Source organism: Podarcis tiliguerta, assembly GCF_965153285.1.
Source record: "Podarcis tiliguerta genome assembly, chromosome: Z".
NCBI lineage: Eukaryota > Metazoa > Chordata > Lepidosauria > Squamata > Lacertidae > Podarcis > Podarcis tiliguerta.
In genome coordinates, this window is record NC_139553.1 from 16,415,258 (window position 1) to 16,441,349 (window position 26,092).

Here is a 26,092-nt window from a genome sequence, read left to right on the forward strand (position 1 = left end):
TTATGCATGCTATATTTATTATTATTATTATTATTATTATTACAGTATTATTATTATTTTCAAATAGGTTTTTATTGCAATACTCCCCAAAGCAAACAAGCAGTACTTAACAGGAAGAACCCTACAAACGTTATAAATGTGGTGCTTCATTTATTATTATATTCCTATGTTGCAAACCACGCTTTGAGAAATATATATTTCTAAAAAAGTGAGAAGAGAAGAAGACAAATATACATTTCTTAAATAAATAAATAAAAATAAAAATCTTACAGGTATTTACCAGAAAGTGCCCCTGAACTGCCACATCATTGACATCATCATTATCATCATCCTTTTACAAAACCACTTAATGGTCTGAGGCCATCAAACCAATGTGCAACAAACTAAAAATTCTACAAACTATTAATACCATTGCAACAAACTCTAAAAACAAGGAGCTGTCCCCAGTGCTAGTCCTACTCAGATTGAAATGAATGAATGTAGCTTTCTCAGGTGCTTTAATTTCAGAGGGTTTACTCAGTGTAGAATTTAGTTGAATAAAACCTGATAGAAGAGGCCTACTGGATCTAGTCCACCATCCTGTTTTCACAGTGGCTACCCACAGATGTGATCATGAGTAACGAGGAGGTGTTTTGCATGGGTGTTTTAGCAGGCAAGGTAGTTTTCCTTGGGGGCGGGGTCAGAGAGATAAGCAACAGGGCACTTGTTTTGTGCTGCAGGAGTTGAGGTTGTGAAATTATTTGAGATGACCAATGAGGTACCCTCCAGATGTAGTTGAGTTACAATTCCCATCATCCCCTGCTGGCCATGCGAACAGAGTCTGAGGGGACTTGGAGTGCCAACAATTCCTGGCTTTCTCCTCTTATACTGTTGTCCTTGAATCCAACAGTACCAGTTAGCTGCTGGATCAGGCCAGTTGCCCACCATAAGTTATTAAATTTTGTTTGCTACCTTTATCATCTTTTTCCAGGAATCACAAGTGGCAAAACTTGCTATAGCACTCAAATCCAGCTCACAGCTTCCAAAGAGGCCTTTGATTGGCCCCTAGGAGTACAGGGTGTTGGACTAGAGGGGTTCTTTGGGTATGATGCAGCATGGCTTTTATGTGGGGTAGTGGTTAGAGGACTGAGGTGACCCAGGTTTGAAATCTCAGCTAACTGTGAAGCTCATGAGGTGATCTTGATCCAGCCACTGGCTTTCAGTTTAGCCTACCTGACAGGGGGAGTTGTGATAATAAAATGAAAGCAGAGACAACTAAGCTGCATAACTACAAGTTCCTCAGAGAAAAGATGGTGTGAATAAATAGCTATGCCACATTTTTCCTGTTGAAAATCCACTTGAGAACTCAGAAGCAGCATTCAAAGCGAACCCAGAATTTATCTCTACAGAGAATGAGCTGTTATATCTAATTTTCATAAGTCTATGCTTACTTTAACGCTTCCTCTGTAGGAGACCTCAGAGAGAGAGAGAGAATGCAGAATGACACACTATCTGAACTTCCGGCCAAAATGGAAAGCCAGTCTAGATCACGATCCTTTATGGGCTCAGTAGCATCGTCCTGCATAGTATTATCTCTTTGATACCAGACCTTCTATATGTTGCCTTGGAAGTTGGGGACTTGGGAGTCGGGGAGGGGGGAAATCTCAGCTTATTGTCAAATCAGAAGTATGTTCTATACTATTTTAATTTATCTAGATTCCAGGGGCGGGAAGAAGCTAAATTGCCCTTCCTCAAGATGGATGCACAAGGGCGCGGAAGTAGGGCAGAGAAGTGTTCGATGTAGAGATATAAATGTAGAGGGACACATGTAGAGGGACACTATGTAATGTCTGTATTTAAAAAAAAATGAAAACTGTTATAAATTCTAAATTGTTACTCTTAACTGTTGTTGTTTTTACTGGAAATTTCATTGTTTTATTCTTTTAATAAACCGCTTTGAGGTTGCGTTCTTTTTTTAACAATCAAACGGTGTACAAATCCCCCGTCTCTCTGATGTTTGGAGAACTCGTAATCCAACCCTGTGTAGGTCGCGGTGCCCTTTATCAAGATGGCAGCGTCAGGTTCACTCAGCCCGCCCCCGCCCCTGCCCAGCCCTCCTCACAGCGACGGCCCCGGTGCCCGTATCCGATATGGCGAAGCGGCGGTTATTTTCCAGTGTCAGGTGGTGAGAGGTGAAAGGCGGCGGCAGAGGCTCAAGGAAGATGGCAGAAAGCGAATGGCAGCCAGGTAAGGAAGAGAGCCACCCAGCCCCAGCCCCACCTTGGAGAGTGGCCTACTTTGCAGGGTTGTTGTAACTCCTTTCCGTGTCACGGGGACTTGCTCGCGAGGAGGGTTGCTGTGGGGCTACTCAGGACCGGCTCACCCATGAGGCAAGGTGAGGCGACAGGATGCACCAGAGCAGCAAATCCCCATGTCGAGCTTTCTCCCCCCCGCCCCGTTTCTTCTCTTGCCCCTTCCCTGGTGCTATTTTGGGGTCTGACTCAGGTGGCAAAATATATTGGGGCTACTCAGGGTGAGCCTGAATTGTTGTTGTTGTTGTTGTTCTCAGGGTGAGCCTGAGCTGCTGCTGCTGCTACATTCTACCCATAATAGTGGGTGTTGGCACCCAATAACTGGAACCAAGCCATGCGCTCCCCTAACCCCACTGCTTCCAGGGTATGTCCCCAAAGCGAGAGAATGGGCATTAAAATGGCAAGTGCAGATACAGTATACGTAGTGTTTCATGGCGGGGCAAAATGCCGTAAATAAACCCTAATGTCACACATGCTGCGTAATGAGGTTTGTCCAGGAAAGAGATCTCAAAGATGTAGCGAGGAGCTCAGTGGTGATGTGGACCCAGGGGTGGGGCACCTGTGAATAGCTGGGGGGTGGGGTGGGGCGAAGGGTAAATTCCATGCTCAGGATTGTTAGAAAAGGTGCTGAAAATAAAACTGCCAAGATCATGATGCCATTATGTAAATGTAATGCATCGCCACATTTGGGATGCTGTGCACAGTTCTGCTCCCTTCACCTAAAGAAATGAAATTGTGGAGCTGGAAAAGGTTCAGAAAAGGGCCAGTGAAATTATCCAGGGGGTGAGGAAAGGTTGCAGCATTTGGGACTTTTAGGGGAAATGTTAGGAAGAGGCAACTTGACAGAACTTTATAAAATGATGCACAGCATGGAGAAAGTGAAGAGAGAAAAGTTTTCTCCCCTTCTCTGAACATTAGAATTCATGGGCATACAGTACAGCTAAATGTTGGAAGATTTAGGACAGAATTTAAAAAGTCCTTCACACAGCACATAGTTAGAAACCCTTCCTGTGGTTTCTTTCAAATAGCACTCTGAAGCATTACCGTGTCCAAGCATGTCTTGCCAAATGTGGAGGCAGAACTAGCCATTGATAGCCTTCTCCACCATGAATGTGTCCAATCTTCTTTTAAAGCCACCCAGGTTGGTTGTCATCATTGGCTCTTGTGGGAGAGAGTTCCATAGATTAACAATGTGCTGCATTTAGAAGTGCTTCCTTCTATCTTTCCTGAATCTTCCAGTATTCAGCTTCATGGGGTGTCCATGCAGTCTACTGCTGTAAGAGAATGAGAAAAAATCTTTTCTCTATCCACTTTCTTCATGCCATGTATAATTTCACTGAGTGCTTCTGCCTGGCTGGGATGGGTCCCTTGAACTCTGATAATGGCCGTTGGTTGCCCGAATGGATGGAAGAGAGAGATACATGTGCAGAAACTAATCACTTATATGACAGTAGAATTTACATTTGTTGCCCTACCCACTTTGGCCTGTGGCTCCACCCACCACTGGCAGGCAGACCCTGGGAGGTTGTCCAGACGGGAATGCAGCCCTCAAGTTGAAAAGGGTTCCCTAGTTTCCCCCCCTAAACTTAATCTTCCTTCAGGGTTGTTGTGAAGTTTCTTGGAAGAAAGCAGGGTGTAAATATGGGCAACGATACTCCACTGGTAACCAACTGCAGATTTTCATTTAGCAATGTTGAGTTTAGAGTATCAGGGACCAGGTCCCGCCCTACAGCCAGGAAGGTCATCAGGTGACCTTGGGCCAGCATATCTCTCCCTCAGACCACAGAGGGCTTTCATGTGGCTAAAACGCAGAGAAGGCGAGAATGTGTCTGGTGGTATACGATAAGATCCACGCGCCGGATGTGACTATTTTTGGCAATGAAAGATACAGACTGAATGGCTTTGATGCTTTGACACTCGGCAACCTTACTGGGAGAAAACTTAAGACATTGGCTGTCGCCTTTGTGGTTGGGGACCGAAATCCTCTCTCTGTTCCCTGCACATCTCGCCTCCCCCCCCCCCCCCGCTTTTATGTTCCACTTCTCCTTTCCACGATTCTTGGCTCCCTTGCGGCAATGTGACTACATTCACCTTGTTTTGCTGGAACAGGAATGTAGAGCAGAGCCATTCATCCTTGAGAGCCCTCAACTTTAGAAAGGGAGCCTCCCTCTGTGCAGGAGCGGGAGGGGATCAGGGCACTTTTGACAAGGCGCTGGGTGAGGGGAGTGCTTACCTGCTTCCTGGCTAATGAGGAAAAATGAACCAAACCATCTACCTAGTCTGCTGGTGGTGGGGAGGAGGCTGAGTTCCTGCTGACTTTGCAGCTTGATAATCTGCATTCTCCCCCCCCCCCTTCCTGGCACTCATCCAAAGGCCTCCAGGGACTTTAGAGTGCTTTGCAAGCTCTAAACCTCCTTTGAAAGCCATCCGTGCCAGGGGTTTCTCTCTGGGCTGCAAGTTTGCTCCACTTTTAAGGCCAAAGTGATTTGTGGAGACAGCTATCTGAAAAGCAAGGGCGTCCTGTTTGCATTTAGGCCCCTCTCCTGAGAGCGGTTGCGTTAAATTTTACTTGCATGTGCTAATTTATAGAATCATGGAACTGCGGAGTTGAAAGGGACCCCATGGGCCTCTGCGAAGCAGGAATCACAGCTAAAGAATCCCTGACAGATGGCCTTCCAACCTCCAATTAAGGAGACTCATTTCTTGCAATTTGAATCCACTGGTTTGGATCCTGCTCTCTGGAGCAGCAGAAAACAAACTTGCTCTGTCTTCCAAATGACAGCCCTTCAGATATTTGAAAATGACTATCAGGGAACAGTGGAACAGATTTCCTTGGAAGCTGATGGACTCTCCTTTACTGGAGATTTTAAAACAGGTTGGCTCGCCACATGTCAGGGATTCTTTAGCTGTGATTCCTGAATTGCAGGGGATTGGATCAGATGACCTTTGGGGGGTCCCTTCCAGTTCTCTGTTTCTGTGATGCTATAAGGTCATCCAAGTTGGTAAGGTCATCTTTGCCTCTACTGTGTGGGTGAGTTTCACAGCTGAACACTACTGAGTGAAGTACTCTCCTTTATCTGTCCTGAATATTGGATTTTAATCATGCTCCACATAGGGAGTCAATACGATAGGTAAGTGGATTTTAATAATGGCCTGAAAATATATTCTTTAGAAAGGAACTCACAGTTGAGAACATAGCAACATCTTCACAGTCCAAATGGTTTGAATTCTTTCTCCTTCCAGAATCCCCCGAGGAGGCAGCACTGCCTCCTCCCCACCGAAATTTCATGATCCCCAAGAAGGAAATCAACATGGTTCCCGACATGGGGAAGTGGAAACGCTCACAGGTACAGAATGTTTGGTATATTTCTGGGGAGGTACCATTGGCATGTGGGTTGAGCAGGAAATAGTTCCTGCTGAGTGGTCACTTTGGTATCTCGGCTGTACCACCTGAGACTGAAGTTGGGAGGGGTCTCCCATGTTAAATGACAATAAGAGCCGTTCGACAGTGGAATTTGCTGCCAAGGAGTGTGGTGGAGTCTCCTTCTTTGGAGGTCTTTAAGCAGAGGCTTGACAACCATATGTCAGGAGTGCTCTGATGGTGTTTCCTGCTTGGCAGGGGGTTGGACTCGATGGCCCTTGTGGTCTCTTCCAACTCTATGATTCTATGAAATCAGGGGAGGGGAAACTCTGGTCCTCTGCATGTTGCTGAACTGCAATTCCCATCGTCCTCGGGCAGTTGGCCATCCTTCCTGGGGCTGATAGGATTTGGAATCCAACAAAATTCAGAGGGCCACAGATCCACCCCCCTCCGGGTTAAATGACACTCCATGCTTTCTCTGCACATGGAAAGCTAACCTGTCTGGGAGAATGGTCCCACTTAGTCTGTGGCAGGGACCTAAAAAAGCCAGCTTTCTACTTTTAATCCTTTGCTGCTGCAGAAGACTGCTGTCTGTCAGCACAGAGTTGCTGGGAGGTTGGAGAAGAGTGGCAAAATCTCATTTTCCAACAGCCTTCAGTATTGTGGCAGTGGAATACTTTTAACTGACAGCAGCCTGACCCAATCAATCTCTGTCACATTCCTATCAATTTTGTATTCCATAAGAACATAAAGAAGAGTCCTGATGGATCAAGCCAAAGACCCATTTAGTCTTGCATCCATTAGATGTTGTTATTGCTTATTAATCGCCTCCTATATGTCCCAAGGCGATGTACAAAATATAATAAAAATATACGGTAATTTAAAAACCACAGTTCTCACAGTGGCCAGTCAGATGCTTTTGGGAAGCCCACAAACAGGACCCAAGTGCAACAGCAACACTCTCCCTGGTATTCAGAGGCATCTTGGCAGTGAAGGAAGAACACAATGGCCATTGATAGCCTTATACTCCAAAGATTTGTTAAAGCTCCTGTTATAAGAACTTAAGAAGAGCCTGGTTATTGGATCAGGCCAAAAGGCACCCATGACAGTGCCCATCATCCCTGACTGCTGGCTCTTCTCACTAGGGATGATGGGAATTTAGTCCAACAACACCTGGGAAAGTTGACAAAGGCTGATTCAGGGGGACACTGCCTCTGACAATGGAGGTTTAATGTAAGAACCTAAGCAGGGCTCTTTTGGATCAGGTCAGTGGCCCATCCATTCCAGCAGCCTGTTCCCATAGTGGCTGACCAGATGCCCATTATGGGAAGTCTGAAAGCAGGACCTCAACACAACAGCAATTTTCCTCACTTGTGATTCCCAGCAACTGGCATTCATAGGCACCCTGCTTCTAACAATTAGCCATTGCAGCTAATTCAGTGTGATGGTTCTTCAAATTTGCAGTTGTTTCATGCCGAATGCTTGTACCTCGTTTACTCAGTGCTGATTCTGCTGGCCATCTTGACTGCACTGGTGGAAAAGTGGGCAATCAGTCTTAAGAAACGTGCCTTCTCCCTGGCATGCCTATTCCCCATGGACCTCTCTCTCCTCAGGGCGGGATAAGCAACATTGCTGGATATTTCATGGAATGTTGTCTGGCTAATGCTCCATTCTTGCTTTCCGTCTCTCTGATGTTGTTGTTGTTGTTGTTATTATTATTATTATTAAAATAGGCTTATGCAGATTACACAGGCTTCATTCTCAAGCTGAATGAAAGCATCAAGGGCAAGAAGCTGACCTGTGAATACAAAGTCTCTGAGGTAAGTCAAAGTGTGAGGGCTCCATGCTCTTCTCTTTTCCAGTCCAGGCTAGCTCTTTTCCATCAAGCTTTTGAATGGGCTAATATATTAAAAAAATTTTGGCTGCTGTTGCTGAATTTGTATTTTATCCAATTTTATTTTTTCGTTCTGAGTTTGATTTTGGGGTTGCTTCATTTATATATTGTTTCCCAAGGCCAAAAAGTCTCCAAGCATTTGATGCATCTAGCTCAGAACTGTCTACACTGCCTCGAAGAGGCTCCCCCAAGATTTCGGGGAGAGGATATTCCCAGCCCTACCTGGAGATGCCAGTGGGGATTGAACTGATGACCTTTTGTGTGCAAAGCAGATGTTCTGCTGCTGAGCAATGGCCCCTTCTCCTGAGAAATAAAGCAAAAGTTTAGTCCTCATGGTTCTGAATAATGGCCTCGGTTAAAGTTTTCTTATACTGAGTAAGACCATTGGTCCAAATAGTTCAGTGTTATCTACACTGACTGGCAGCAGCTTTCCAGGGGTTGCAGGCAGGGGGACATTTCAGCCCTACCTTGAGATAGTGTCAAGGATTGAACCTGCAACCTTCTGCATGCGAAAAAGAAATTGTGCTGCTGGAATCAGCCTTGTACTGAGTCAAAGCGATGGTTGTCTGTATCAGTAGTGTCAACACTGGCTGGCAGTGGCTCTCCAGGGTTTCAGGCAGGAGTTTCTCTAGTCCTACCTGGAGATAGTATTGAGGAATGAACCTGGGACCTTTTGCATGCAAGGCATGAGCTTTAAGACTTAGATATGCCTCCTTCCCTAAAAATAGAGAGTCTAGTCTTCATAGTTCTGAATAAAAGGCTGGATTAAACAAACACAGGAAGATGTTTTAACCTGAGTCAGACCACTTGTCCGTCTAGTTCAGGCAGAACAAATGATGGCTCTTGGCTTCGAGATAGCATGATGCTGTCCATTTCCCCCATTACTCTCTCCTCCTGCTGCTCCTGCAATGCTTCAAGGGCCAGAAAAGCTGGACTTGGCACTTCCCCACGGCCTTCTGACACAGCAAAGGATCGAATTCAGGCTTGGGAGACTAGAGGATTTCTCACGCACAAGGCCTCCAGCAAAGTCAGAGGAGTTGCTCCTGCTGTTTTTGTCCTTTATCTACTCTTAAAGGAGGAATTCCTTCCCGGAGTATGTGCTGCCCTTTGGAGCGGCAGCATTGCAAGCCCCTACCCCCCATCATTCAGGAACAGAAAATCCCCCACATCCCAAATGAACATGTTTAAAAAGTATATACAAGAGGATCTGCAGGGCATCTTCTCTTCCTGAAAGGAGTTGGTTCCTATTCACAGCACTAGCCAGCGCCCCCCTTTCTTGGAACTCCATTCTGTACCCCTCTTCTGAGTTTCATTTAAAAAAAAAAATGCTCAGCCCTCATTGTGCTAATCTTTGTGGGGTGTATGTGGGAAAGGGTTGCCTCATTAGTTGTCTTCTTTTATTAATAAATAATAATAATAATGGTGTAGTGGTAGACCAGGACCTTGGAGAGACCAGGGTTCAAATACTCCCACCTGGCCTTGAAGCTCACTGGCTGTGACCTTGAGCCAGTCTTTGCCTTTCTCAGCTTAACCTACCTCACAGGGGTGTTGTGAGGATTAATTGAGGAAGGAGGGAACCATGTATGCCACCTTGAACTTCTTGATGGGAAAAAAGGTGGGATATACAGTGGTACCTTGGTTTTAGAATGTGATCCATTCCGGAAGATGGTTCAAGTTCCGAAACGTTCGAAAACCGAAAACTCAATAGCTGACAGCTAGGCTTCCGCATCTTGCACTCAGCGGAAGCCACGTGGCATGTTCACCCTCCAAGATGTGTTCGAAAACTGAAGCATTTACTTCTGGGTTTACAGCGTTCGAAATCCAAAACGTCCGACTTTTGAAACGTTTGAAAACCGAGGTACCACTGTAAATGCAATAGATGAAATAAATAAACAAGAAATAGTAACTTCTGCCAATGATCAGCTTGGGATGTGTGCTGACGTTTTGAAACATTTGGTCTCTGGTGAGCAGGATGTGTGATGTGTTTGTGTCTGCCTTCTGCCTAAGTAGACTCCTCTTCCTTCTCTTGTCAGCCAATTGAAAAGCTGATTGATCTCCTGAACACGCTTGACAGGTGGATTGACGAGACCCCACCAGTGGACCAGCCATCTCGCTTTGGGAACAAGGCTTTTCGGACGTGGTACACCAAACTGGATCAGGTAAATCAGTAAGTGTGTGTCTGTGTCTGTTTCTGTGGTAGTGAATGGAGTTGCCCAATTCTCTTCTAGCTTCATTTTCATAGAATTATAGAATTGTAGAGTTGGATTGCAGAGTGTCGTATGATTAAAGAGTGTCTATGATTCAGGTATTGCCTTAAAGCCATTTGCTTTTGCTTGGTTTCCTCTGCACACATTCCTGCTTGTCAACAATCTTTTTAAACTGTGGTGCCCAGAACTGGACACAGTATTCCAGGTGTGATCTAACCAAAGCAGAATAGAGTGGTACTATGGCTTTGCTTGGTCTGGATTTTGTTCACTGCTAAAGGAAATCTTTTTATTTGACTCTTGCATTGAAGGGGAAAGGGTTCTACCTTTGGCATAGTTTGACTTGCTTATTTTCCTGTGTACATAAAAGCACCTAGATATGCCTGTTCTCTTCTTCACCACCACCTGGTAGTCTGATTTGTTACTGTCTAACAAGAGCTGTACCATGTTGGCTCTGTTTTTTAATTTTTGTGTCATATAATTTGTACACCACTTAATTATTTTTAAACCCCCAAAGCTGTTTACAACAAGAATAAAGCAATAAAATTATCAGTAGAAACAACTCTTAAAACATTCAAAAAATAAAAGCAGCAATAAGCTTAAAACCAATCCAAACACACACGTGTGTTATACATGTCTAGGTTAGGCTTGTCTAAGCATAAATGTTTTTTGCAGGTGCCAAAAGCATTCAGTGAAGGTGCCTACCTGGTGTCACTAGGCAGGGAGTTCCAAAATGTGGGCACTGCCACACTAAAATGTCTTGTAAATCGGCTCTGAGATGCATGGTTAATTATTATCCAGGGATAGCAGCCTCTTTTCAGCAAACACAATAAAAAATATTTTGGCACCTTTATAAAAGGAAAAGAAAAGAGACTAGCAGATTTTTAAACTCATAAACTTCTCCCCCTTTTTGATTAATCCCTCCTAGTGGTGAAATCTCCCTAATTACATTAAAAGAGGAGCTGGAAGCTGTAAGAAAAAGGGGGCGGGGAGAGAGAAGGGCAGTGATCTGACGCTTCTCAAAGTCTGAATGTGGGAATAGCACCTGACCAACCTAACACCTTGGCTGTTTGTTCCTTTAGGGGGCTGAGAACCTGGTGGCCACTGTGGTTCCGAGTGAGCTGTCAGACGCCATCTCCGAAGTGGCAGTGTACCTGAAGGAGTCAGTGGGCAACTCTACTCGTATTGACTATGGGACAGGTATCTGTCAGGGGATGAGCAGACTGACCTGGAAGCTTTTCCCCACTCTCCCTGCTTCAGTAAAGGGGCCTGGACCATCCCTGGTGGCCTGTTGGATGCCCTGGAAGCTGCTCTGCTGATGCCTCTGGGAAACCTGCAAGCTGGACAGGCTGTTCCCTGGCAACCAGTATTCAGCAGCAAAATGCCTCTGATTATAGAGGCACCCATTTAGCCATCAGGGCTGATTGCTGTTCTGGGGTGGTCAGCACCCGTCTTTTATGGCATCCTGCTCCTAAAGGGATTTCCTCTATTCCCAGCAAGACTCAGAGATTGGAGAAGGAGCAGCAATGGGCTCTTTGGGCTCTTTCTGATCAGAGGTGGTGTTACAAAATTTGTTTTGCTTTCAAAATAGCGCCTGCTTCTGCAGGAAGAGGCTTTCTTAGATTTGCTTGACTGCTAATGTGTAATAAAAGCAACGAACATTAAAATGACTGCTGATCTTCAAAATGCCCATGGGCAGGGCAAGCAGATTTGGTGTGCCAGTTACGGTAAATGTTCAAAAAACCCCACCTCTAGGCAGGTCTGTTGTCTAGTCGGTTGCAAAACTGCTGTTGGTCACGAGGTGGTGCTATTGTATTGCTGTTAAAAGTGAGGATTGTTCAATGGCGATTCTCACTTTGTATGGCAAGCCTGCTTCTTTTCCTTTTGGGGTTGATAGTTATAAAGTTTGTTGATTTCTTTCCTCCTCTTTTTTATTGAATTTCATTGAAAAATTTCAGAGGACAAAAAAGGTGAAAGAAATGAAACAAAAACAAAAAGGTGCTTGCAACTGTAATACATAAGTATATAATATACTTATATACTTTTATATTTACTTATATACTTACTTATATACTTATATACATATATACTTATATACATTAAGTATATAAGTAATGTTATTATTCCGATGAGTATACAATTATTAACAAGTCATTATAATTTTTATAAATGCATTCCAAATATCATTATATTTATCCACACACAATCTGCATCTTAAAAGCAGTCCATTCAAATATTGCAAGAGTTGTCATATCTTCTATCCATTGATAAAAGGGGGCCATAGTATTAGCTTTCCAGTGAATCAATATCAGTCTTTTGGCAGAAGTAAGAGTCCATCCACAACGACCAGTTGTCAAACCCCATATCATTGGTATGTGGTGTAGGATAATATTATCATCTGAGAATTTTAATTTCCACCCCCTCCCCCAAATAGTATTTATACATCCTAATAAAGCTAAAGGTACCCCTGCCCGTACGGGCCAGTCTTGACAGACTCTAGGGTTGTGCACCCATCTCACTCAAAGAGGCCGGGGGCCAGCGCTGTCCGAAGACACTTCCGGGTCACGTGGCCAGCGTGACATCGCTGCTCTGGCGAGCCAGAGCCGCACACGGAAACGCTGTTTACCTTCCCGCTAGTAAGCAGTCCCTATTTATCTACTTGCACCCGGGAGTGCTTTCGAACTGCTAGGTTGGCAGGCACTGGGACCGAACAACGGGAGTGCACCCCGCCGACCTTTCGATTGGCAAGCCCTAGGTGCTGAGGCTTTAACCCACAGCGCCACCCGCGTCCCTTATACATCCTAATACTTATCTCCAAAATATTGTAGGTGGATAAACCATGCATTCCTTTTTATAAACAATATCACTTGTTGTGTTCTTAATTGCCAACATTGTTGTTAAAATCTTTATATAAACGTTAAATTAATGAAATTGGGTGGTAATGAGCGCGTTGAGTGTGGTCTTTGTCTGGTTTTGGTATAACAGCAATATTTGCTTGATTAAATATCGTTGACAGAATTCCCCTATCAAATATCTCGTCATATAATTGGCAAAGTTTTGGTGCTGAAAGATCTACATATATTTTATATTGCTCAATAGGAAATCCATCTAAGTGTTTTACCACTAGCCAACTATAAAATTCTTTTCTTGATTTCTATTTCAGATTTTGGGGTTATTAATAGTTGTTTCTGTATATCATTTAGATATGGTATTTTTTTAAAAAAAACCTGTATCTTCATTTACTATTTTCTTTTGATTGTTATATAATTCTGAATACATATATATTTAATAATTGATTATTAATAGTGATTGATTTTTTATATACTTATTAAATTGAATTTTTATATAATTTTTCTATTGACCTTTTCTATTTTTGGATATATAATGTAGTTCCTAAAAATTCCGACAAGTTCAGAAATCCTGCCAACACTAAGCTGTTCCGTTAAATTCAGTTCTGTTAGACAGAGTGTGCACATAGTTCCCAGATTGGGAATAAGCCTCAATTCTGTCAACAGAAAGAATTTTTTTAAAGTGCTTGCGTGAATGAAACAAAACCTTATAGATAGCATTTTATTTTAAAAAAACAAGTTGCAAAAAAGAAACCGCACCACAAATGGCAATGATAAAAGAAAAGAAGAAGAAAAAACAAACAAAAATACAAGATAAAAAGCAAAAAATTGACCTGCTTGACTCAAGTTTGTGACATCCCTCTATTCTTAACAATGAAATTACGGGTCACTCTTGAGAAGAGAATAATATTAATAAAAAGAAGAAAGGGGGAGAGCCATCTTAAAATATTTTACAGAATAGAAAGGAAAAATGCCTAAGCACTTAATTCATGACAAAATATGCTTCAGTATATGCTTCAGTGGCGTAGCGTGGGGGGTGCAGGGGGGGCCGGTCGCACCAGGCGCAACATCTGGGGGTTAAGGTTAGGGGGCGCAAATCCACGGGTTAGGGGGCGCAAATTACTTGCCTTGCCCCGGGTGCTGACAACCCACGCTACGCCACTGATATGCTTTCCTGCTTCCTACATTTCTGCCCTTGGCAATTGAAAGGGCCTAGCAGGGCCTAGATCCATGCCTTACTTGCCCCATACCTGACATCATATGTGTGGCAGGCGGGCTGGAGAAAGCAGGACTGAGCTTTCCTGTGCATTAGCTGACACGCACATGGTTCAGTCCTGCTTGGGGAGTTTCTCTCCACCTCCCCATCATCAAGTGCCAACTTTACCAGGTTAGGCAGGACAACCTACCATCATTATTATGCCAGATGATTGACTGGTGGGTGAGATAAAGACTTGGCTTCCCAGGCAATGGCGTAACGTGGGGGTGCAGGGGGGGGCGGCTGCACCGGGCGCAACATCTGGGGGGGCACGCTCACACTCGCAGCTCTCTGCCCCTACCTGGCTCACGGGTTAGGGGGCGCAAATTACTTGCCTTGCCCCGGGTGCTGACAACCCACGCTACGCCACTGCTTCCAGGACAAAAACACTCACTTCCCCATCTTAAACAATGTTGCTTATTTGCTTGCACTCATCCTTTGTTTCCCAGCTCTCCAGATTAAGATTGGAAGCTCCTTCAGGCATAGAATTGTCTCTCCCCCACCTTAGTGTGTGTGAAACTTGGTGTAGCCCCACATTCATAGGTGTCTCTCTGTATAAATGGTTGAGAAATGCTGCCTCCTTCACTACAAATCCTCTCAGGTGCTGAGGTCGGCAGAGGGGACTGTCAGGGAAGGGCTTCTCTGTGGTGGGCCCTAAGCTGCAGCACTCGTTCCCTACAGAGGTGTGCCTAGCATCTTCATTGCACAGCTTACAGCAAATGCTGAAGACACACCACTTTATCCTGGTCTTTTGATACTTGAGGTGTATTTTTTTTAGGACCCACCTTATTTCTGTGATTGTAAATTGTTTTAAACTGTTTTTAATATTGTGTTTTAATGCGGTCATCCACCCTGGGACTTTAGGGTGAAGGATGGGCAATCAATCAATCAATCAATCAATGTAGCCATGTTAACATGTAGCCCTCCAAAGCATCATGCAAGTGCAGAGTGTTTTCATCCCTTGTCCTGAAAATTGTTCCCCTTCCTTTCCTTTCATCTCAGGTCATGAAGCAGCGTTTGCCGCCTTCCTCTGCTGCCTTTGCAAAATTGGAGTTCTCCGGGTGGATGACCAGCTGGCCATCGTCTTCAAAGTGTTCAACAGGTGAAGCTGGTGTGTGTGTGTGTGTGTGTGTGTGTGTGTGTGTGAAAGGGCTAAAAATTGACCCTGTGGTATATGAAAGTGGGTTTTTAATAATGGCTCAGCCCAGCAGAGGACGAAGCCTCTGCTACAGTCTTGCATGAGAGGGATTGGGGTGGGGAGAGAGAAGAATAAGTAATCACTCTCACCACCTTATGGTCAAGAGGCCAATGAGAGGCTCAAAGGCTTTGTAGGCAAGGCCTCACAAGAGCACCTTAGAGAGGCTTCCCTGGGGACTAGTCATTTATTTAATAGAATTTAACAATCCCCCTCTTCCTCCAGGTATTTGGAAGTCATGCGGAAGCTGCAGAAGACCTATAGAATGGAACCGGCTGGGAGCCAAGGAGTCTGGGGCTTGGATGACTTCCAGTTCCTGCCCTTCATATGGGGCAGCTCACAACTGATAGGTAACCAGGGAAAGCTTCCCCACTGCCAACTCCATCAGCCCCCCAACCAGAGCTTATTCCATTAAAAAAGAAAGTAAATAATAATTTTTCAATCAGGCACCCTAAGGCAATTTGCACCCTCCTTTTCCACATTTTCTCCATTGTCTAGCATGGGAAGTAATGGTCAAAGTGATCTCTCCGTTACCTTGCATGGGGGTCCTCAAACTGTCTGGTGGGAGAAGCAGCTCCTCCCCTCGCCCTTTGCCAGGGACCCTTAAAATGCTAGCCTGTTGATACATCTTCTGTTCTGTGAAATTTGTTCCATTGTGGCAAAGGGGTTAAGAAATGGGCATAATTTCTCCCTTTCCTTTGCTATTTGTAACTCTGATCAAAGCTCACAGTACTGCCAACCTCAAATATTACCCGTGCTCCCTGTTAACGAGTGATCAAAAGCGCCCATTTTGTTGCTGGTTAAGAGAGGACCCTGCTTCTGTTGCATAAGAAGTGATGATGGGCTTGTACCTAGAACAATTCTCTAACCCCCAATTTGATCCCACACTCAGCTGGGAGGATGGGGTGGTCCCTATAATCCTTCGGCATCTAAATGGAAACTGCCCTGAAACATAATTCTTCCTTCTCAGATCACCCAAACCTGGAACCTCGACATTTTGTGGATGAGAAAGTGGTGAATGAAAACCATACAGACTTCATGTTTCTTGAGTGCATCCTATTCATTACAGAGGTGAGACTGAGTCCCACCCCCAATCTTTGCTACTGGATCATTTTATGAGATTTTTCAAAGATGCATACTTTTGTAGATTCCTGCATTGGAGGGGGTTGCGCTCAATAACCCTTGGGGATTCCTTCCAACTGTGCAGTTTTATGATTCTGTGCCAGATCATATCTGGGCTCCTCCCCTCCACTTCCTAACCCTCCTCCTATCTGCGCTTTGTGAGATCTCCTTTCCGGCATTCTTATGGGCTAAGTTCCAACAGTATCAACCTCAAAGCAAATTAGCAAAAGAGAGAACCCCAAAGGCAGAGAACTCAGGAAGCTGAGAGAGAGAGGAAGGTAGAAGCAAAGGATAGGAATGTACCCCTGCCAATAGCATGAGCTTCTTTGGCATCTTGGCCACTGTAAGAACAGAATCCTGGACTAGATGGGTCTTTGGCCTGATCCCCAATGCTTCCTGGCGCCCGGTGGGTACCTAGTTCTTTAAGGTGTCTGAAAGGAATTGAAACTGCTGACATGCTAATGTTATGGTACAAATTACAGTGCAACAGCATTTGGAATAGTGTGTAGAGTTCTGGCCCTCAGCCTCCAAATGGATGTTGTAGAGTTGGAAAAGATTAAGAAAACAGCAACCAGAATGATCAAGGGGTGTGTGTGGAGTGACTCACCTATGAAGAAATGTGTATAGAGAATGTGTATAGCCAAATTTAAATGGGGGAAGGGCCATAATTCCTGCTTTGTGAGCAAAAGGTTCCAGGCTGAATCCCCAGTGGCATCTCCAGGTAGAGCTGGGAATGCCCCCTGCCTGGAACCCTGGAGAGCTGCTGTCAATTGGTGCAGGCAGTACTGAGCTTGATGGGCTAATGGGCTGATTCAGTGTTCTTCCTTAATTCAGTCCTTTATTCAGAACCATAAGGACTAGAATCTTACTTTATTTTTTTGGGTGGGTAGTGCCGTGGCTCAGTGGTAAAGCTTCTACCTGCTTTGCAGATAGAAAGCCCCAGGTTGATTCTCCAATGACATCTCCGAGTAGGGCTGTTTCCTGCTGTAACCCTGGAGAGCCTCTGCCAGCCAGTGTAGACAGTACTGAGCTAGGTGGACCAGTGGCCCAACCCAGTATAGAGCAGCTATAGGTGGACCAGTGGCCCAACTCAGTATAGAGCAGCTTTCTGTGTAAAGCCTTGCCCTAGCAGTTTGCAGAGGGCTTCATGGTCCTCATTCCATAGTGTCTTGTGTACGGATGGTGGTCATTCCTGTTTAATTTTTTAAAACAAAGTTATTAGGGAAGGGAAGGGAAGAAATGATGTTGCATGACTTGCCTAGGGCCACCAAGCAGGGTGGCTCTTTTTCAGCTGGGCCTGAGTCCAACCTGCCCTTTTTTGTTGATCATGCTGGCTTTTCTTGAGCTTAAGACCCACCTGATATTTGCAAACCCTGCCCTTAGGGATGCAATGGAATGTGCTCCCTCTTCCCTCTCCTCCTTGCTACTTTGGAGAGCATTCACAATGTTCTGAGCTTGGGTGCTCTCCCAAAAGAAGCATCCTTTTAACAAAGGGTTATCTTTCTCCTTGGTGGGCATTTCCCTTTTGCCTTTTCCTCTGCTAGGCCACTAGATGCCGCCAGAGTACTATCTTTGGTGTCTGCCAGCATTGAGAGCCCTCTATCGGCATCTAGTGGATGAGCATGATCATTGCAACACCCACAAAATAATATGGAAGGAATTTTATTTACGTGTTCTACTCATGGAGAGGAAACAACCCTCTAGTTTCTGCTTCCAAACTCCATTGCTCAATAAGCACACTCAGTTGATTGGTTGAGCCCCCTCAAGTTACAGCTGTCATACCAAAGCAATCATTTGGGGGCAAATATGACTATTGCCCCAATCTCTTGTTTCCCTAAACAGGGCACTGTTCTGATGTCAGCTACTTGCCATGAGTTTGGACCTAGACATCCTGGTGGTGCCGTCTGGGTATTGCTGGACTCATAACTCCAATCATCCATGGCCATTGGCCATGCTGGCTGGCAGTAGGGGTGGTGGGAGCACTGGCGAGAGAAGCGCTGCCAGCCTGGGGAAGGCTGGGTTGGTTGTTGGATTTTTTATTTTTATTTTTTGAAACTTCTCCCATGCCTCTAGCATCTTCAAATGCTAGAACAGCACCCCTTTCAAATCACACCCCTCGTTCCCCTGGGGTTGGGGAAGATAAGAAGAGCCTGCTGGATCAGGCCAGTGGCCCACCTAGTCCAGCATCCTGCTTTCACAGTGACAAGCCAGAAGCCCACTAGTGGCAGCCCAAAAGCAGAACCCAGGGCCAAGAGCACTCTCCCCTTCCTGTGATTCACAGCAACTGGTATTCAGAAGCATTGCTGCCTCCAACCACGAGGGCAAAGCATAGCTGTCATGGTTAATAGCCATCAAATAGCCCTCTCCTCCTCCATGAATTTGTCCAGTCATCTTTTAAAGCCATCCAAGTTGGCAACCAAAATTGCCTCCTGCGGGAGCTAGTTCCGCAGTTAAACTCTGTGCTGTGTGAAGAAATCCTTTCTTTTGTCTGTCCTGAACCTTCCAGCGTTCATCATTGTTGGATTCTTGCAACTTCTTCTGTTACGAGGGAGGGTGAAGGCGACGGAGCAGATCCTAGAGCAGGAAAAGCAAATGTTGGATTGACTATTTGCAAGTTCTGCCCAAGTTGGCGTTCTTTAAAAAAACATCCCAGAGAAGGGCAGGGCAGCCCTTTTCCCTATTTCACTGCCTCCCAAATTTGGAGGTTTTTTGGGGGGGAGGGCAAGGGAGGCTGGGCTCTGGTTTTAGCTGGTAAGGAAGCAAATGACAGGAAGGTGCTGTGTTGAGCTTGCCCCCCCTTTCCCTCCCTCCCCGCCAATACCTCCCTCCTCATTTTTTTTTAACCGACAGAGGAACCTTTTACAAAAGGCTTATTCTCTCGGGAACGGAGAGGCAGGAACGCAGCGTCTGTGAGTAATTTCCTGCTCAATATGGCTGCCCTGACTCACTCCGTTCCCCTGGGGTCACTGCGGGTCTGTGGCGCTCCCGCTCTCTCGCTCTCTCCCCCTCCCTCTCCCCCCCCCACTCCGCTTGCCTACTTTTCTTCTCTCCCTTTGTGGCTAGAATGAGCCACAGGGTTCTCTGCGTGTGTGTTTGTGTATGTGTGTTAGTTCTTTCCTCCTCCCTATTCCCCCCACCCTTTTCCTACTACCAAACAATAGCAAAAGGGCTTCAGTGAGAGCAGATGTTGGTTTGGAAAAGCTGTGCCCGCCTGGGTGGGGTGTTGTTTGTGTTCTAGTTCTTTGGGGCGCACAAGAGTCTGGTCCTTGCAAGCCAACCTGCTTTTCTTCATTTTTTTCAAGAGGCAATACCCATTTTGAATGCCACCAGCAATCGGCCTGAAATTTTAAAGCCTTGAGGGCCAGGATGTTGGTGGTCAGGAGGGGACCAGCTTTCTTTGCACTACACAGACAGGGTGGTGATTGTTACCAAAAACCCCCCAATGTGAAGCCCACAAACAGGACCTAGCACAAGAGGAGCTCTCCTCTCCTGCAGTTTCCAGCAGCTGGGTATTTAGAAGTACTTCGGCCTCCATCTGTGGAGGCAGAGTGTAGCCACTATGGCTAGTAGCCATTGATAGCCCTCTCCTCCTCCATCAATTTGTCCAATCCTCTTTTAAAGCCAACCAAGTTGGTGGTCATCACAGTTCAATTGCCAGCATTTCCAAGAGGGGCTAGGCAGGTCACCTGCCTGGAGACCCAGCTTAGGCAATAATGAGCTATACAGACCAATGGTCCTGGCTTGGTATGGATAGGATAGGATAGGATAGGATAGGATAGGATAGGATAGGATAGGATAGGAGGATCATCTATTCCAACCTCCTGCAGTGCAGGACTATGCAGCTGTCCCTTATGCAAGGCTGATAACCTTGGTGTTATCAGCACCATATTCTAACCAACTGAGCTTCTTTTTTCCTAAGTTCAGGGACTTCCTACCCCCAAAGCAGATGACCTGTGAACTGCGGTGTAGAAAGTAGGAGAAACCGCTGTTGCAACTTCCGCATTTTCCCAAGTTCTTGAAGATTAGGAGCTTGCAACAGTAAAGGTTTGCCCCAGTGCAAAGGCATGCTCTTTTACTTTCCTTGATTTTCCCCATCCCACCTCCTCTCTTCGGAAAATGCCATGGCTGCAGTAAAAGGCATAATGCCCCTGAATGGCCATAGCTCAGTGATTAAAGGACCTGCTTTGCATGCAGAAAGTTCCAAATTTAACCCTCACGGGCACCTGCAGGTAGGGCCAGGAGAGAGACCTTGACTGAAACCCTGTGCCAGCCAGTGAAAATGGTCCTGAGCTAGATGAGACCTAGTGGTCCTGCTTCCTGTGGACGGCGCTGCACTGTGCTGTCTCTTCAAAGAAGGAAACTTAGTACAGTCGTACCTTGGAAGTTGAACAGAATCTGTTCTGGAAATCAGTTTGACTTCCAAAATGTTCAGAAACCAAAGTGTGGCTTCTGATTGGCTGCAGGAAACTCCTTCAGCCAATCGGAGGTCGTGGAAGCCCTGTCGGACGTTCGGCTTCCAAAAATAGTTCACAAACTGGAACAGTCCCTTTTGGGTTTGTGGCATTTGGGAGCCAAAACATTTGAGAACTAAGCTGTTCGAAAACTAAGGTGCGACTGTATTTTAACCCACTGAGGGCTGAGCTCTTGACTGCTATCATGAGGAATTCCAGCCAACATTTTTGTTCTGGGAACTCAGGCACACAAGCCTGTCCTTCTATATGCAAGGGGGAAGTTTCCTGGGAAAACTTTGGCCTATCTTATTTTTTCTGGCGCTCATGTACGCTGACAGGAAGTGGAACTTAACATCCATTGCAGCTGTTGGGGGAGGACAGAGGATATTCCTTTTGTGGCTTCCTTTCTTTTTCCTTTTTACCCAGAGTGCTTCAGTGCTGAGGTCACCAGGTTCTAAACATATGACTGAGCTCTTTCTCTCCCTCCACTCCCAAACATCCCTGTGTGCTCATGAACACTCACCCACCCACATCTTCCTATATACATAAAACGGTAAGGCTATTGCCATGTAGACCCCATTGGAAGCTTTGTAGTGCCTCATCACAATCCTGGATTTGCAGGAAGGAACAACTCAACAGGCCACAAAAGTGAGCTTGCATGGGATGAGAAAGAAAAGCTTTTCTTTAGGAATTCTTTAGCTGTGATTCCTGCATTGCAGGGGGTTGACGTAGATGCCCATTTGGGCCCTTTATAGTTCTATATTTGAGGGGTTAATGTGGAGGGAATGGCCAAGGACTTGGCGAGCAGAGGAACCGCTAGTATATATCTCTATGCATAGACAGGTGAACACACAGACACACACTGTGGGATACTTTTTCATTTGTACAAACCTACCTGTAACAACAAACCGTTTGGGCTTCCTGCACTGGAAAAGTAAGTTCAGAAATGCAGTCCCATCCCCTCCTGCTTTTAGGGGATAGCCGTGACTGTTTTGGCAGTTTTGGATTTTGGAAGGGGGAGGGGGAGGGGGAGGAAGTGAGGTTTTCTTCTTCTTCAAAACACCCCTGCATTGTCAAAAGTTCCTTATTTTCCCAAGTTCCTTTTTTTGGCCTTGTGGTTGATGATGTCACTGAATCTTCCCACAAGAAGTTTGCCTCCATTCCCCCTGCCTTCCCTTGAGAGTAAGTTGCATTCTCTGGGTGTGCCCAGAATCTATTTCTCTCTTCCGCCCCCACTCCCACTCCAGTCCCAAACTGAGTCCCCCCCCACCCTTGCTTTCCCCTAACCTTATCTGTGGGTTATCTTGGTCTCTAGGATCTGCTGTATTTTTTAAAATAATACTTTATTGACTTATACCTCACTCATCCATTAAAACAACAACTCACTAACAATCAAAGCAAAACGTCTGTCAAACCAACAATCGGTTGTTGTTGTTGTTGCCGTTGTTGCCCAGAACATTAAACAGACACACAATTTAAAAACAAAGCAAAAGCATCCTAAAGCAGATCAAAACATTGCAGTCCCATTTTAGAGTTAGAAACATTCCTAAAGCAATTACAATTAAAACTAAAACGTTGTTAAAAACATTAAGTTCAGCAACAATGTTTTTAAAATATATGAGTAGCAGAAAACCATCTAGGGTGGTGGTTTGATGACAAGAGAGTGAAAGGACGGCTAAAGGAGGATAAGGAGATTGTGGCAGCGATGCTTTTGAATCTCAGTTGCTGGCAGGCACAGGAGGGGAGAGTGCTCTTGTGCTCAGATCCTGCTTGTGGGTTTCGCAGAAGAGGCATCTGGTTGGCAACTGTGAGAACAGATGCTGGACTAGATGGGTCAGCAGGGCTCTTTTGATGTTCTTAAAACATTCCAAAAGCAATTATGAATTAAAGAAAAAATCCAACCAGTGATATTGGGATTGTCAGGAGCAGTCTTTTTCAGCCATCAGACGCCTGGGTAAACAGGAATGTTTAAAAATTTCTCTTGAAAGCAGAGGGAGACAGGATGCACCTTGTTAGGGAAGGCATTTTGCAGTGGGAGAGCCAACACCAAAAAGGCCCCATCACAGGTCAGCATCAGGTTTTGCTTCCATTCTGCGTAGTAAATTTAGGTGGCTATAAATGATGGTGATAAATAAGGAGAATAGAACAATTGAATCATAGTGTAGTGTTTGGGTCCCTTCACTGCAGGGAGTAGGACTAGGGTCATGATGCCTGGGGTAAGGAGGAGGATGCCTTTGTGCACATGTCAGGAGGAGGAACAGCAGATTCCAGTACTGGAGCCATGCTAGAGGGGAATGGTGTAAGCACCAGAGCTGCCCTTCCCTTGTATTTCTGCAGAGCAGATTTCATTGGCTTGGATGATGGCATCCAGTGGGAAATAAGGAGTGCAGATCAAGTAGCTGTGTGGTTAAGGACATTGGGGACATCCTGTCCAGTGGTGGTCTGGAACGGGGTGTGCCAGTGCCTTGTGGTGATGGCTTGTCTGTGTCTTGTCTTCCAGATGAAGACAGGCCCATTTGCTGAGCACTCCAACCAGCTGTGGAACATTAGCGCTGTCCCTTCATGGGCGAAGGTCAACCAAGGCCTCATTCGCATGTACAAAGCAGAGGTAAGGTCAAAGCAGAGGGAGGTGGGCCTGGAGCAAAACCTCTCTCCAGCTCAAGTTGTGGGGTGGGTGGGTGGGTGTTGAAAGAGGCCCCAGCCAAATGTTCTCTTTGTCTTCTTCCCAGTGCCTGGAGAAGTTCCCTGTGATCCAGCACTTCAAGTTCGGCAGCCTTCTCTCCATTCAGCCTGTTGCATCTTAAGGAGGTTTTGGAGGGTATTCTTTCCCCCATTTCTGGAAAAAAGAGAGGGGGTCAGAAAACACTGGAGAGAGCAGAGTGAAGGGCCAGAGCTCTGCCCATTCAGCCCCACCCCCGGCCCTCAGGCAATGCAGTCCATTCATTTCCGCGGATTATTTTTTTCCAACTTTTGGGGATGTGGGACAAACCACCAGGAAGATTTTCTGACTCTCTTAAAGACCCCCTCCCCCTGCATTTTGAAGAAGGGAAAACCCGCCTTGGAATGTGATCCCATGACTTTTAACACTGGACCACAACAGTATGTGCCCTCTCTTTCGCTCTCCCTCCCCCCGCACAGGACTATCCTTTGCGCCCATTGCTTTTGTTCTATTTTATATCTATATTTTTAAAAGCTTGCTATATTTCAGTCTAGGGAATCCAGTCTGATATCATCCTGAGGGGCTCCACATCTCCTATCTGAGGCCTCCCTAAATGTTTTTATTCCTGGTTGCAAAAGTGTAAGAGGGCATCTGTGTTCTCCCCTCCCTCCCCCCCCCCCTCATCTTAGTTATGGGTCCTGTCTACATCATCAAAACCTGTCTCTAACCTACTTGAGCTGTGACTTGGCTCCTTCGCAGAGAAACTAGGGGCTAGTAGTTTAGGGAGGAAATGGGGTGCTCTCCCTCCCATTTCCAGTACTGTTGCCAAACTAAATGTGTTATGCTTTTGGAGAGAGGCAGGAGCATCAGTTCAGCTTCAAGCTGGTTCAGTTGCATCCCATTTCATGATCCCCTTGGAGGCCACATGTTGTCAAGTGCTCCCTCCCTCAGGTTCCTCGCAAACAGGTTGACAGAACATTTTTGCAGGCACCAACTAAAAAAAAACTACCCTCCATCCACTTACAAAGAGGGTTTGTCTGTCAGGGGGGGTTGCTGCAAAGCTTTTGGGTGATCTTTGCAATAAAAAATAAAAATTCAGAGAGGTGTTCAAGAACGTGGCTGTATGCTCCCCTTGCAAGGTCTGCTGGGCTGCTTCAGAAAGACCTGGGCTTTACTTCATTCAACCCAGGCAGCACTCAGGGCTTTTTGCTACACTTGGCAGGGCTCTTAACAATTTGGTTGAGTGCTGCCTGGGCCCTGTACAGCCTTGAGTCCTACACCGTGCAAAGTTTTGTGCAGGTGATAATTAATTTTGGCTTGTATTTTTACAGAGGGTTGCTTGAGAGCTCCTTTTCCTAGGAGCTAGTGGAAGAACTGAGAGCCAAAGGTTTGCTAGGCTGAGCAAAACTGGTTTGAGCTCACTGGGAACTGTCCCAACTCTAAACTAGGCAAAATACCTTGCCGTGCCCTGCCTTGGTGTTAATTCTTTGCTTCTTTCAACCACAGGATCACCCTTCCCCACTGCTAATTACTAAATTCTGATGGTAGGTTATTTTTTATTTTGCTCGTTGGAGATAGCCTTTAAAAATAATTTTAAGCATTGCCAAAAATTGCCTTTATTGCCCCCTTTTCCAATGGCTGGACTTCTTTTGGCTGGCGGGTTCATGAGTGTGGACCTTTGGGTGTTCAGAGGTGGCTCCACCTTGGCTGAACAGTACCTCTGCTCTAGACCTTGTTCTAATCTCAGCACTCTTGACTGGTTCCAAGGGAATGGAGCGTTTTGAAGGTCTCCCTTATTTCTTTTCTTTTGGAGGCTTGTGTGTAAGTTCATGTTTAAACAGACCCCCAAAAAGGAGGGTTCAGCCACTTTGTGTGGACTGCACACACTACTCGTATCCTGCTGTGAGTTTGCAGCCTCTTTAACTCTTGGCGTGGAGCTTTGTGAGAGAGATGTGCAACCCTTCATACGTTGTTTTACTCCCAACTTCCATCAGCACCAGCTGTGAGTCCTAACAACATTGGGAGGGTCCCGCCCCTGATCTAAGTGGTAGGCATGAGAAGGAAGGTGCATAAATGCAGGGGTTGCACCCCCCTCCCATTTGCATATCCTACGTGGGAAAACCAGCACAAAATCATTATATGTGTAATAGCTGGAGATGAGCTTTCTTTTGACCCATCCAGTTAAAAACCACACCCCTTTTCCACATTTAACCCTCCACACACTTAGCTGGAGATAGACAACTTAAAGAAGTTAGGAGTAGGCTTGAGAGAGAGTGGTTTCACATTTCAGGGACTGAAGCATTAATGTTTCGTTTTGCTCTTGCCTCTGGGTGAAACAGGCTTGGCAGGTTTTGGAACTAAAAGCTTGGCAAACCTGTTTATCGAAGATGTGTCTACCAGGGCAGCGGGCTCCCTTGGCCAGCTTGCAAATTGGAACAGGATACCTCCCTGTTAATGTATACACACACCATCCTTTGAGAAGGCCTAATTTTGGCACTCATTGAATGCATCAGCCATTAGTGGTGTAACAGCTGCCTCCTCTTTCGTCTTCTGCAAAAACCTGGGTCCTTCATTGTAGCTCGACTCCTCCCATGGACCACCCACCCTCCTGTTCCTTGGGCATGGTTTCTGTCGCCTCTGCTGACTGTTGCAAACACCCCCCCACCCAAGAAGCGCATGTAACTCCCCTTGGCCTAGAATCACCACCTGACAAGGCTCTCTGTGCATGGCACTCTTCCCTGACTCCTCTGGTTTCCTCTAGCATTGTGGTTTGAATTAAAAAGAAGAAAAAGTTTCATGTTTTGCACCTAA

At 45.7% G+C, this 26,092-nt stretch overlaps 2 protein-coding genes across 3 annotated transcripts in view; one reads left to right on the forward strand and one right to left on the reverse strand.

Annotated features, from left to right (window-relative positions):
• Positions 1-2,293, reverse strand: part of CRAT (carnitine O-acetyltransferase) — a 31,089-nt gene extending 28,796 nt beyond the window's left edge. The window contains exon 1 of the mRNA XM_083423705.1: positions 2,277-2,293. The gene's annotated coding sequence lies outside the window, so the exon portion shown is untranslated. The remainder of the gene's footprint in view (positions 1-2,276) is intronic.
• Positions 2,076-26,092, forward strand: PTPA (protein phosphatase 2 phosphatase activator). 2 transcript variants are annotated; one of them, XM_083423969.1, is made up of 10 exons: positions 2,076-2,226; positions 5,535-5,638; positions 7,386-7,472; positions 9,580-9,705; positions 10,833-10,950; positions 14,857-14,956; positions 15,275-15,399; positions 16,020-16,120; positions 23,123-23,230; positions 23,352-26,092. In XM_083423969.1, exons 1-10 carry the CDS (start codon positions 2,202-2,204, stop codon positions 23,424-23,426), a joined length of 969 nt encoding a protein of 322 aa, XP_083280095.1. In that variant the 5' UTR covers positions 2,076-2,201; the 3' UTR covers positions 23,427-26,092. The 2 variants fall into 2 exon arrangements, with proteins under 2 accessions (XP_083280095.1, XP_083280096.1); XM_083423970.1 differs by lacking the exon at positions 2,076-2,226 and adding an exon at positions 2,239-2,374.